This window comes from Nanorana parkeri, unplaced genomic scaffold (genome assembly GCF_000935625.1).
Source record: "Nanorana parkeri isolate BGI_ZX_2015 unplaced genomic scaffold, ASM93562v1 scaffold845, whole genome shotgun sequence".
NCBI lineage: Eukaryota > Metazoa > Chordata > Amphibia > Anura > Dicroglossidae > Nanorana > Nanorana parkeri.
The window spans coordinates 127,809-141,787 of NW_017307113.1; the positions used below are offsets into that span (position 1 = coordinate 127,809).

The window sequence follows — 13,979 nt, forward strand, 5'->3', positions numbered from 1 at the left end:
GGGGGGGGGGGAAATTCAGATTTTCTAACTTCTTGCATACTCTGTCAGTAACTCTTACAAATGGGCATTTTAAACCAACCCAATTGCGCACACAGCTGCTCTTCACTGGAAAGGTTTTGTTCCACCTCGTAGTGTAGTATACATGCACATAACTTCTACTGCTAATGCGTTTCACCTGTTAGGGCTTGCTCATAGAGTAACAGACAGGCAACTAGTATTTTCTGAAGGCCAGCAATGGCAGCCTAGAAGGTAATCTCATGACTAACTTCAAATTGGCCATTGTTTAGGAATACTGTTCATTTTTGTTCATGTTTTACCTTTTATCAAGAGTCCAGATATAAAAAAAAAAAGTAGCTCCCAGGGTTTTATTAGCATTTACAGTAAGTCTGATCTAGTGTAGCATTCCTGTACACTTGGTAAACCACATTTCATGCATGTTAGATGTTCACACAACCTGGAATTCTGGTTCACTATAGCACTTTTACTAAATCATGAGTCCCAAGTGTTGGCAGTGACCAATAATTGCTGAGCTTTTTAAAATTATAAGATGTTTGTGTCAACTTGAGCTTATACAATGACCTATGCAGACATAAATTTAACCCATTTCCTTCTTGCCCCACCAGACACATTGAAGATGCTATTGATAAACTAGGCAAGCGCCACAACTACCACATCTGTTTCTATGATCCACGCGGTGGTAAGGACAACTCTCGCCGCCTAACGGGGCAGCATGAAACCTCCAGCATCCATGAGTTCTCAGCTGGCGTAGCGAACCGTGGTGCCAGCATTCGTATCCCACGCCAGGTTGGACAGGAAGGCTTTGGCTACTTCGAAGATCGCCGCCCAGCAGCCAACTGTGACCCCTATGCTGTTACCGAGGCCCTGGTCAGGACAACCCTTCTGAATGAGACTGGCAGTGAAACTAAAGACTACTGTAAGAATTGAATTGGGGGCTGGATCCACCCAGTAGATTCCATCCATTTTGCATCTTCCACATCAGTTTTTAGTGGGTTGGTCAGCTCATCTGCAGGTTCACAGCCAAGTTGTCTCTTTTGAAAAAAATCCTTCCTGAGTTGAGTCTGTACTGCCCGCTTACTGTTGTCATTCACTAACAAGTGTCTGACATGGCCAGCCACCCCCCCCAAAAAAAAGCTAAACATTGACTTTAGACTGAGGGAAGGATTGCAACTGTGTCCAGAGACAAGTTGGCTGAGTGCGCAATTGAGACTGACTGGAAAGCCTGCTTCATTCTATTTAATCCATTCTATACTAGTCTTTATATACAGTTTCTTCCAATGTGGAAGGTAGAGGGCATTGATCATTCTAGACTATAAGCCTGTGGGAAGGCTTATTCCCAATGGGTGTTAAGGAGTGGGCCAATAACTGCACTCCTGAAAAATCAGGTTTTAATGTGACATACACGGGCCATCGACCTGCTGGGCAGTGGGGGGGTTGTGTGTTTTTAAGGATCCCATAATACCTCATCCTGTTTGTGGGATGCTTCTAACGTTCCAGTACAGAGTCCTTTTTGGGGTCTGAATTAAAGTTCCTCAGAAGAGGGTTTTATTGTGTAATAACATGTGACTGTTCTTGCTTTTTATTACTTGAATAAAGAAGAAAAATAAACAGCTTGTTTGTTTGGACAGAAATTATAGGCAACAAAACAACTTTGGAAGATGCTCCCACTTTTAGATCTGAATGTCAGTGGAGTACAAGCATAACGCCTTGTTCTGAATGTTAGTGGAATGTCTAGCACGGGTGGATAGCAAACTAGACTTGACTTGCGGTTTATTACTCATGACAGTTCTGTAATATGCAGAGACGTTTGCTTTCAGCCTATGCTAGCTGTTAAACCATCAGATATGACGGTTACATTTGGAATTACATTCTAACCACTAGAGCTGCAGCTAACTATTATTTTCAAAATCGATTTAGTTAGCCGATTATTAAGTTCGATGAGGCGGGAAGGCGGTGCGGCGTGGATGCGGGTCTGGCAGCGTTGAGTGTGAGTTGGGGAGGAGGTGGGGCGCGCAGCGTGTGGAGCCGTGAACAGGGCCAACTGATCAGAAGCCGATTAATCGATTATTGAAAAAGTTGACAACTTTTTCAATCGCTTTATAATCGATTAGTTGTTGCAGCCCTACTAACCACCCAGGGCCATAGACTTTGTAGATACTAGTTTAGTAGAACACGCAAAAGCCATGGGATGAGAATGGTGGGGTGGTGCAATAAGGAACCTGGCCTTGGGGCAGCAGAGACTAAAGCTGGCCCTGGAGAAGGGGAGAACACGCAAAACAAACTTTAGAGGTCGTTTTACCTTAAGAACATGTGGAGGAAATTGTTCCTCCAGAGCATACATAGAGCCATGTGGAGATGTGTTGTAATGAATCACAGGGAGGAGTTCTCATCTCTTCTCTATGCTGTCACAGCTACTGATCTCTCCTCAGAGCCGAGTGTGCTTGTTCATGAGAAGGGGTCAGCACAGTGAGCTCAGCAGAGCAGAGAGGACTCAGCTGATTGCAGCTTACAGATCACAACTGGAAACTTGTAGAGACTGATGATCCTGTGGAGGGAATTTTGAATTTCTAGGACTCCGGCCTATGAAGGAGTCCCTTAAATAAAGTATAAAAGCACTGACAATGCACACATGCACATCACCCCCGTACCTCTAGATTACCACAATAAACACAAATCACTTACAAGGGTGGAACTGGGCTTTAAGGTTTAAAAGGTAATAAACTCCAAACTTTCTGCATTATTTGACGACTAACATGGTACAATGCTCTACTAGTATAAGCTTATAACAAAATGGTAAACATTGCTGGCATGTCCTCTAACCTTGAATTCACATACAAATGTTTACAGTTCTCATTGGAGTGCTTTATGCACATGCCCTGTACATCCTCTGCGAAGTGAGCACTTTAATTTATCATATGGTATAATTTTTATCCTATGGAAAACCTTCTTTAACAGCGCTCTCTTTAAATCTACAGAGCTTCCAGGAAAAATATTGTGGATCTTTCAGTAACTAAGTCTACATAAATTCTTTGCGTGCCGCAATATACAGCAACAATATAGCAGGGCTTTCATCATTAAAAGTGCTTCAGTAAAGTGACTGCATCTCCCCAGTGATCATTCGGACTGTGCATTGTGAGAGTGGCTGATCTGTAGCAGACATTTGTGATCACAAAGCTGGCACCATCCTTCTATAGAAGGAAGCAGATGAAGGCATTGCCCAGGGTGGTGTGGGAGTACTATGATCTCTAAGGATAATACCCACTCAGTCAGGGAAATCAAGTACACATACTGTAAGTCAATTGTCTTTACAGATGATTTTCTCTTAATATGGCTCAAAGGTTTAAATATTGATAACATTATTTTGATACTCTTATGCAGATTTTGTTCCTGCTGGGGGCATTCCTCCAAGGGTACCATTGCCAACATGTCCAGTTATTTAGATCTTATACCTACAGTCCTCAGTTGCCACAGTTTAGAATAGCTACTCATTTTTCTTAGCCAGCTAAACCTTATAGACAACCTTAGGCTCTGTTCACACCTAGGCTTATCTAATATGCGCGTTTGTCGCGCGATTTGCGGTCGACAAAAAAAAATGCGTGACAAACGTGCGTTTCCGTGGGCTGCTTGGCTGTATCCCAATGGAAACGCGCTGCAAAGAAGCTCATGTACCTTTTAAGGCGTAGGCCATTTTGTAGTACGTTCAGACGGGCTGAAATACGGCAAGGTGTGAACCATACCCATAGAAAACAATGGGATTTTCATGTTTGAGCGTTCGTAGAGCTTTGAACGCGCTACAAAACGTACAGGTGTGAACCAGGCCTTAGAACTCCATTTATCTCTATGAGCAAACTTCTCAACTCAGCCTCTCAGAAAATAACTTGCCTATAGGAATGAATGGGGCTGTATGAGGAGCCTGGACTGTACCAGAAGAAAGATCTCTGTATAAGGGGAGGAAGGGAAGTATTATCTCAGGTGGACTGCATTCAGAGTGGTGGGATTAAAAGATAACATCAAAGGAAGGAGGGGTGGTGCACCCAGATCATTGTTTGAAAGCTGGCCAGAGTTCAGCTTTAAAGTACCTACATCTAAAATACACTTAAACATTTCATTTTTATATAACTATATTACATACACACTTTTTTATGTATATGTTGTTCTATTCAAGTGTCAAGAGGACCAGGTCTGTGTTGTGCTAAAAGCAGGTGATCTGTGCATTTAGTGCATGGTACCACATGCCACTGCACTGCCATTGATTCTCAATGGCACCCAAATGCACATTCCAGCAGGCATGCCTTGTAGTGCAACACTAGAGCTGTAATGTATAAGCTACTTTTTTTTTAAATCATAGCGTAAGTTATTGCGGCGCTGGGAGGCGGGTTGGGGTGCCACTGAGAATCTATAGGAATGCAAGTATGTGGTACTGTCACTAAATGCATGGATCCCATGTATTTAGCAGATCACTATGGCGTGAAGGAGTCCTGACTGTTGACAAAACCCCATATGCACAGATGAACATCACTGCAATAAATGTACATTTCTTTGTGTTTTATGTGCTTATAAACCCTGTTGTAGTATTTTGTAGGCTGAGTGGTGTTAGCCCTACTCAGTGTCTTGCTAAACTACTCAACCACTCCTACTCTCAGATCTCTACAACAAGGAAAAGGAGAGCTTGCTGAGATAGCACAAAAGTGTGCAGAGGACACAGGACAGCTTAGAATTTCAGAAAAGATCAGCAGGTTTCCTTTATACTTATCAAACCAATATAACAAAATGCTTCCACTGGTATATTCATCAGACCAAGAGGGCATATGAGCAATGAACACTTGGTTTGGGTTTACATACACTTTAAAGTAAAGTGCAGTGTTCTTTGTATACAAATAAAGGTTATCACTTAATCTCCCAACCTTCCACCCAGGGCCGGAATTCCCACAAGGCCATCGAGGCCCGGCAGGAAGTAGAGGGGCGGCAGGAGTTTGAGATTCCTATCGCCCGATGCCCGGGACATGCAGTGCCGGGTGGCTATTTTTTTTCCCTACATTTAGCCCTGCTTTGGGCAAGCAAATAATGTATAGCGGGGAAGCTACAGCTCGTTTTGTACAAGTGATCTCAGCAATGCAGAGATCACTTGTAAGTAGCCTGCTTGTCCGTCCTAGCTGCCCCCACCTCCGGCTGCCTATCACTGCTGGCTGCCTCCCTCCCTGCCATGTTTTTCGGGGTCCCTGCTCTTCTGGGAGACCCGGGACCATGGCACATTCAATCAGGCTGGAGAGCGGGGAACAGAGCAGAGAATGTTTGTTCTCCGCTCTGCTTCGTGTAAACACTGAGACGGGAGAGCTGCACTCGCAGCCTTCCCATTTCAGCTGTCACAGGAGAGCTAGCACAATGCTGTGCTATAACTCTTGTATTGGAGGTGACAGGTTCTCTTTGTTGTTATAAAAAAATTGTCGAAATGCTACCAAACAGGGGCTTGTTAGCTCCTGTGTGATAACAATCGAGTTAAAAGGTTTCTAAACCCTCTGTGTTTTTTGCATATATCTACTGCTAGCAAGCAGTAGATATATGCAAAAAGTTAAAAAAAACAAACAAAAAAACGCATTAAAAGCGGTTTAAACTTACCGCTGTCTTCGCTGTGTGCTCCCGTCCAAAAATCCGAAACTGCTCGGGCGGCCGCAAAGCATCTTGGGGTGGGCACATGCGCAGTTCGGATTTTCGGCCGGGAGACGAGGAGAGACGCAAGGTAAGTCTATGGACGCGTGCACCCGCATGCAGACACCGTGGGACAGGAAGTGCCAGCAAGCATAGAGGACTCAGCTCTGGAGAGAAGGCTGAAAAGGACAGGACAGAGGAAGATCGGATTAGGAGACATCATTTAAGGTAAGTGTTTTACTTAACATTGGGGGAAGGGGAAAAAAAAATGACTTTAATGTCACTTTAAGTGGAAAAAATAAAATAAAAATGATAAAAAGTTTAAAATAATAAAACAAAAGTTAAAAAAGGAAAAGATAATAAGAAATAATAATTACAATAAAAAAATAAAAAATTAAAGTGATAAAAAGTAAAAAAAATAAAAAAGTAAAAGATAGAAAGATAAATAAAAAAAAGGAAAAAATGATAAAAAGTAAAAGATAATAAGAAATAATGAAAAATAAAAATCTAAAAAATGTAAAGTTTCAAAAATTAAAAACAACCCTGCCGCCAGGGATTGGCAGGGAGGGGGCGCATTGAGGAACCCAGCCTTGGGGCAGGGGCAGCATAGATAGATGATCTTGTCTTGGTTATATATAAACTGCACCACTAGAGGGCAAAGGAGAACCATATATACTGCATGCCTGTGAGTTCTGCTTGTAGAAGGGTCATTTAAACACACAGCATAAAATGGAAAGGGAGCACTGTGAAATTTAAAAACATTTTAATATAAAACTGATACATTTGCTATGGTTTTTAACGTAATTTGCCTCCAAACTGTATCACTTTAATGGAATTCCAGAGCACATGTAAAGCCCATAAGTGAGCTTCTAGTGGTAATCGGCAAACACTGCAACTCTGCTAAAATTAGAATGATTGGTAAATTATCTTTATCCGAGTTCTCTGTAATCCACTGTGCCAGAATCTAGATATACACTGATTAGCCATAACATTATGACCTCTGACAGGTGAAGGGAATAACATTGATTAACTCTACAATGGCACCTGGAAGTGGGTGGGATAGATGAGGCAGCAAGTGAATATTTTGTCACTTTTGATGTGATGGAAGTAGAAAAAATGGGCAAGCATAAGGATTTGAAATCTGACAAGGGCCAAAGAAGAGCTACTGGAGATCAAAATGCTGAAAAAGTTCATGCTGGTTTCCGATAGAAAGGTGACTGAACACACAGTGCATCGCAGGTTGTTGCATATGGAGCTGGGTGCCCATGCTGACCTGTGTCCATCGCCACAAGCGCCTACAATGGGCACAAAACTGGACCACGGAGCAATGGCAGAAGGTGGCCTGGTCTGATGAATCATGTTTTCCTTTACATCATGTGGATGGCCGGGTGCGTGTCACTTACCTGGGGAACAGATGGCACCCGGATGCACTGTGGGAAGAATTCTAGCCAGCGGAGGCAGTGTGATGCTTTGGGTAATGTTCTGCTGGGAAATCTTGGGTACTGCCATTCATGTGCATGTTACGTTGACACATACCACCTACCTAAACATTGATGACTTGGTGCCATATAACACAGCATACCTTCAGAGGTCTAGTGGAGTTCATGCCTTGACAGGTCAGGGCATGACGGCACAAGAATACCAGAATGAAATTTAGAGTTACTCATTCCTAAGGTTATGTGACATCCATTGAGCAGGTTAAAGTGTCCATTTTAAAAGAGTGTACCTTTAATGATTATGCTACATTTGTAAGAATTTTTCGGATGTGCCTATATTTCAAAAGCAAGTGATGAAGCAGGAAAATATTTCTAATGCATAACTGACTTCCTGTAATCTCACAGAATCATACACCAGTATGGGAGCTGGAAGCTAAGCAATGAGAAGGAAGTACTACCTAAATCTGATGAGATGTTATGTATTGTGCATACTAAACATTGCCTGTCATTTATATCCACTTCATTGGCTGTGACATGCTTGTTTTTGCAGCGCACCCCTCTACAAATACAGCAGAGGATGGCAAATAACTTATGTTGTGCTTTGCCAGAGAAGTAAACACAGGTAGTCAGTAGCTTCTACAGCAAAGGGGTATCTAAGCCAACCTTTTTTGAGTTTTGTTTGGAGTATTTGCGTTGGCAACTTTCCAGAATTTTATAGTGGTGAACAGAACAGGGGAGAGGAACTCTTTCAATGTGGACACTATTTCCGGTGACATGTTATTAATGAAAAGTAGGGATGCACCGATACTGGTATCGGTATTAGTGCCTATACTAAGCATTTGGGTGAGTACTCGCCCAAATTCTCCAATACTTACCCCGATACTTGAACTTCTGGTCAGAAGGAGATTTCCTCTGACTGGCAGTGCCACAAGGGAGCATGGAGCCGGCTTCCAAGCCAATCAGGAAGCCGGACAGGCGGTCATGACTCCCTGCCTGGCTTCCTGAGTGGCTAGGAAGCCACCTTCACGCTGCCTAGTGCCATTGAGGAAGCATGAAGCTGGTGTTCTTTCGATAGAATATGGGCTTCACAGGCAAAACCAGTATTGGTGCATCCCTAAAAAAATCCTAATGATAACAGTTAACCTTTGTCAACAAAGCCATGTCAATGCCGACTATATTGATAAAAGTTTCGGGTCCAGGTTCCTCTGTTCCTGAGTATCTAATGCCATGTTCCCAGCTAGAGGGACCACTTATTGGCACAAGGACTATCCAGAACAGTTCAGAGGAGCTTGTAGACGCGCTTGCCAAATTTAGCAGCATCAACATGAGTCTTTTAACTATAACTCTATGACTAAGTTACATACCACATATTTCTATGCATATTTTTAAGGACATATGAGGTTATTTGGTACACTATTTTCATTAAAAAAAAACACCCTGATCTGTTTTTTTATAGGCTGACAAATCTGCAAAAATGCAAATTAAAATAAAAAATGTGTAATTGTTAAATTATTATTTTTATTAGTGCAACTGTATCTGGCATTTGAACTATATTTTAGCCCCTATCACAACTGCAACACCAAAATTGCACATCCATGAAACGTACGCTGGTGGTACCATTATTTGTTGATGGCACCGCAGATGCAGAAGTGTGGCACGCGTCAATGAATGGCGTGCCCAATGCTGATGTTTGGGAAGCGTGGCAATATGTCCCACGTATGGCAAGTGTGAATGGGGCCTTACATAGATGGCACTGCAGATGACTAGAGGTGTTTATTTTTGTCAGTGGAGCCCTAAGCCTGCATATGATTACTAGGTCAAAATGATTGCATGATTGGAGACCATTATGATTCGTTCCCAATACTCAGTACTGATCCAGCTGTAACTGACAACCAGTATTGAGAACCAGCAGCCAAATTACTTGTTGGCTGCTGGTTCCCAAAGAGGAGAAGGTATTTTAAAGTGCCACTAAACTCAGGAGTTAAACCATCCCGTGATGGACTACAATGCCTTGTTTATTTTACTAATTTGTATTGAGATTGTAGTCCATTATGGGAGCGAGCTTGGAGCGGTGACTACTTTACAACACACACAGGGACCATGGGGTACAAAAGTAGCCACCCTCCAGAAGTAAGGACAGTGTCAGCACCAATTCAGGGATGATCAGAGGATCCACAGTGATACCACAGAGTGATGCACAAATAAGATACATAGCGATGCACAAATAGGATACATAAGATACATTTTTGTTAATAGGGTACTTCAATACATTTTGAAGGTTTACTCCTGAGTGTCACTTTAACGTATCCTCATCACGGAGCATTGTGTTGGGGATCGTTGATATACAGATTGCAGACGAGAAGGGGTTAAAGCTCTGTGCATCTTAAAAAAACACTTTGGAAGGAGTAAGAACAATCAGAACAGGATACAAGCCAACATTAATTAAGTGACACTACACATACATTGAAAAATACATTGAAGTACCTTAACTATTAACAAAGATTTATCTTATTTCTGTATCACTCGGCTGTAGATCCTCAAATCATCTCTGAATTGGTGCTGACACTGTCCTTCCTTCTGGAGGGTGGCTACTATTGTTTCCCAGTAATGTTTATCACAAGTCACTTCTGTGTATCATGACATGAATGTAAAAACCTGCAGTCTGTCATTCCTGCAAAAACGCTTCACATTACATGAAGTCATATGCACTCTGTAGACCTTTGTCCGAAAAAGAAAACATAGCTAGGTACATGCTTCTATACCATCGTAATATCCTCATTGTTAAAGTGTATGGATAGCTCAAACTCTTTTGTTTTTGTTAGAGTAGGGGATAGGCAAAACCCCTGCCAGGTGATTTTTTTGCTGTCTGTGTACCTTTCAGGAAATTCTCAGAGATGCAACAGTACGTTGGAAGAAATCTCCCAAAGTGAGTGGAATTTCCTTCTTAACCCCTTCATGACTGAGGCCTTTTTTTCTTTTTTTGCACCCATGTTATATTCCACATTTTAGGCCTGAAAATGACTTAAAACCCCCAAACATTATATATTTTCTGAATGCCAAGACCCTATACAATATAATGGTGGTAGTTGAACATTTTTATGTTGCGCAATAATAGCGCAACTCCTTATTAAACCCCAACATTTAGTGACAAATTTAGTTAAATGCCCCAAAACACAACCAAATACCCATTTTGTAAATTAAATATAAAAGATGAGGTTACAACGAGTAAAATGATACCCAACATGCCTAGGTTACAAATTGCGTGCGTCCGTGAAAAAGCGAAAAACTGCAGTACCCCAAAAAGTCCATAGAAGACGCTTTAAAAGCCCCCACAGGTCATCAATTTAGAGATACCCCAAAATACTGGCCCTAGAATTATTGCTCTCACTCCGGCGTGCGCGGCGATACCCAACGTGTAGCGCATTCGTCGTTTTCATACGTGGGCGCACACGAAGCGTGTTTACGTGGCGACGCTCACGGGGGCGGGGGACTTTTAAATTTTTTTTATTATTATTAGATTTTTTTTATTTTATTTTAATTAAAAAAACTTTTACCCCGGAACAGGGGTCCCTATTAAAAGATTTTCCCTCAGCTCTTGTTCTGAGGACCACTCTAAAATTTAGGAATCCCCCTGACTTTTTTCTGGTGACAATGGTCACCAGTACGGTACATATAGAGTGGTAAATCTCCCCGATGGGCACACAAACAGCAATACAAACTTGACAGAGGCTATAACCCTTCCTCCACTTTATCCAAAACAAAAGATACACTATATTTATCCAAATGGATAGTTGCAATGTCAATGTCAGCCAACGGGGTAGCACATGTATATATTACTATATATACATATTATCTATAAAACAATTTAAACCCATTTCAATCCCAATCTCTATTCATGTGACATCTGTACAAGAAATGGGGAGAGCAGTTGTCACTGGGACAGAAAGGTACAGACAGCAATAAAAAGATCATCAGAAGTTTTAACCCGTCCCCATTCTACTAAGGATAAGTTTTCGTTTATGTCTGTGTCCTCATTGGATAGATTTCCCATCATTTCTTTGAATATTTTGCTGCCCACACCAGTTGGTGTAAGGGGCCACACACTTCAGAATGCTGTGTAGCATCATAGTGCTGGCAACGGGGAGCGGTCATTGGTTAGCACAGCCACGTGACTGCATTGACATGGATCTCTTCTTACCTCTTCTTACCCTGTTTCCCCGAAAATAAGACCTACCCCGAAAGTTAGACCTAGCACTATTTTTCAAGATTCCTGTAATATAAGACCTACCCCGAAAATAAGACCTAGTTTGGTGGTAGCATGTGAACTGGGGAACTTGCAGGAGAGATGGTATCAGCCTGCAGTGACATACTGTATTAAGGGGATGACGGGACTCCCTCTGGCCAGCGCAGTGACAGGGAGCACTCCACTACCATACTTCACCAACTGCAGTCCCCCTGAAGGCACTGCTTAATGTAATGGTACTGTACTGTAATGTGTACCGGTAAATGGTACCGTACTTTACCATGCTGTCCACTGTCTGATGTCCCCACTGCTGCACAGCTGGTACCGCTGTCCCTGGTGGCAAAGGAAGCCAGCGCTGTAGAAAGCAAGGCTGCGGCGGCGGAGAGAGCAGAGCCGCATTAGCCGATATTCCGCTAGAGCGCCAGTTACTGTGACAGGCAGAGTAATACCAGATAACTTTAGATTGTTGCACATTAAAAAAAAAAAAATAAGACATCCCCTGAAAATAAGACCTAGTGTGGGTTTTGGGGGCTAAAAAAATATAAGACAGTGTCTTATTTTCGGGGAAACACGGTACTTCTGGGATGCCATCCCAGAAGAAAGAAAGCTCAGTAGAGCTTCTCATTGGTCAGCACAATCACGTGATCGATGACCGCTCACCATTGGCAGCATCATGATGCTACACAGACTCTGGTGCTGTGTAGTGAAGTTTTGAAGTGTGCGGGCACATTACACCGGTGGCAAAGTATGTAATTTAAGCAACCAAGTGGAGTGGGAACCAGGGGGTGGGGATGACGGAGGACAGTGCAAGTTAGTTTAACTTCTCATTTTTTGTGAAAAGGTGAACACACTCTTGAATTCCATTAATGCTCTCTTCATGTCCACCTGGGAGTTTTGTGTGTTCCAGCTCCTCTTGATACATACCCCATAATATAAAATAAAAATCCATCAAGGATGGTGGGAACCCTTCATAATGGCCACAGCAGGCATGCATGCCCTGGAACTGATCTCAGTAATATCTCCAACAGGGTTACCAAGAAATAATAGAACCTGTCAGGGGGTTTACTTCTACGTCATCCACAGAAATAGCAGTTAAGGGCGGACAGACTCTGTCATGCCTCCTTAGGCTTTTGGCAGATTTCATTATCCGTCTGTAGGTGCAGAGCACCTGTAGCACACATAGTCCTTGATGTAGGTATGCTGTGGCACGTGTGAATATTTTTCTGTGGTGTGGAACGGATTGTATTTGTTTGGGGCTATGAGGATATGCGGTCATGTAGTATGATCCTGAGAGCGGGCAGACCTGTCAGTCTACATTGTGCAGCTTAGGAATGATCACACAGGATGGTGTCTGATGACATGGCAGTACAATGCAGATCTAAAACTAGATCCAGCATAGTTCCAGGCACGGAACAAGTCTTACCACCACTTATACTAATTAGGACTGCGTTAAGGTCATGACACCTCCTGAAGCGACACAAGTTTGTAAAATATAAATGAGACAGTACACGTCCCACAAGCCCAACCTGTGAGATTCTTCCTATATCTTTTTGATAGTGGGGAGGACTTTCCCCTTCTCTGGAACTGATGTACCTTGGCCATTGCTAATGCTGGCCATACATGTAACGATACAATCGTGAAAGAGAAACATTTCTCTCACTATTGAACCTCAGTTGACTTATTTCACTTTGGATAGAAGGGTTAGACCAGGGCCTCCATCAGGTATTTATAGCCTACGTGAATCAAGAAAGGGTAGCATAAACATTTTGGCAGTGCTGGTGACAGTCACAGCCTAAGTAACTAAGATCCAACATCCTGTCCTGCACTACTACCCAAATTCCATGTAGAAGGGTGCACAGCCAATGGTGGCACAGAGTAAATCTAAAGAAAAAATTACCAGCACTCTTTAAAGACAAAGGGGCTTATTTGAAAGCAAATCACAGAGCCATTCGCCCTATACATTTTTCAGAAAGTTTGTTCTGTACAAATGGAAGCAATGTCAAATGTGTTTGTATATATATATGTGAGATTTAGCTTCCAATGGTAGCGCATTAAGGACGCATCCACTTGCTTATGACTTCTTTTAAGGGCTTCCTTGCCCACTTTTATTAAATGAACATTCACAAAACTATGTGATTACCCTCGCAGGGGTTCTTTATCCCAGAAATACAGGCACATCCAACCTCCTGGCTTTCATTCACAGCACTGCTGCTCCGGCCTCAGGCCACTGTCTGTTCCTCCAGATGGTCTTGTGCTAACCTGCACAATAGGTTTCACAACCCCGCAGCTCCATGCTGCACTGGCCTCCACTCTGACTCCTGGGTGGAGTTCTGCTGACTCACAGGTGGGGGCCCTGAACATGAGCCAGCATTCTTCTCATAAGGGCTGTGCCCAGGTGCACAATCTTTCAGTGCTGGTTACCCCTAAAGCCTGGACCCAGGAATGGAGATTTCATCCCTCCCAATGCTCTTTGAAATCTCCCAGTTCCAGGAACCCATGCCAAATCCAGAAAACCTGGGAAGAACTGCAAAGCCAGCTCTTTCCCAGTCAACATTTGCACTTTCTGGAACTGCTCAGCCCCCCTGGCTGAGAGACCTGGGTGACTATATTGCCAAAAGACACCCTGGCATTGCCAC

General features: G+C 42.8%; 1 protein-coding gene and 1 long non-coding RNA gene across 2 annotated transcripts in view; both read left to right on the plus strand.

The window, feature by feature from the left end:
- Nucleotides 1–1,085, plus strand: part of LOC108794381 (glutamine synthetase) — an 11,561-nt gene extending 10,476 nt beyond the window's left edge. Inside the window, exon 8 of the mRNA XM_018565409.1 lies at nt 624–1,085. Within this exon, the coding sequence (XP_018420911.1) occupies nt 624–945 (322 nt within the window). The 3' untranslated portion in view covers nt 946–1,085. The remainder of the gene's footprint in view (nt 1–623) is intronic.
- An 84-nt stretch (nt 1,086–1,169) lies between these two features.
- The window catches only part of LOC108794385, a 16,707-nt gene continuing 3,897 nt past the window's right edge, over nt 1,170–13,979 (plus strand). The window contains exons 1-2 of the long non-coding RNA XR_001941706.1: nt 1,170–1,371; nt 11,367–11,372. This is a non-coding gene — a long non-coding RNA (uncharacterized LOC108794385). The remainder of the gene's footprint in view (nt 1,372–11,366; nt 11,373–13,979) is intronic.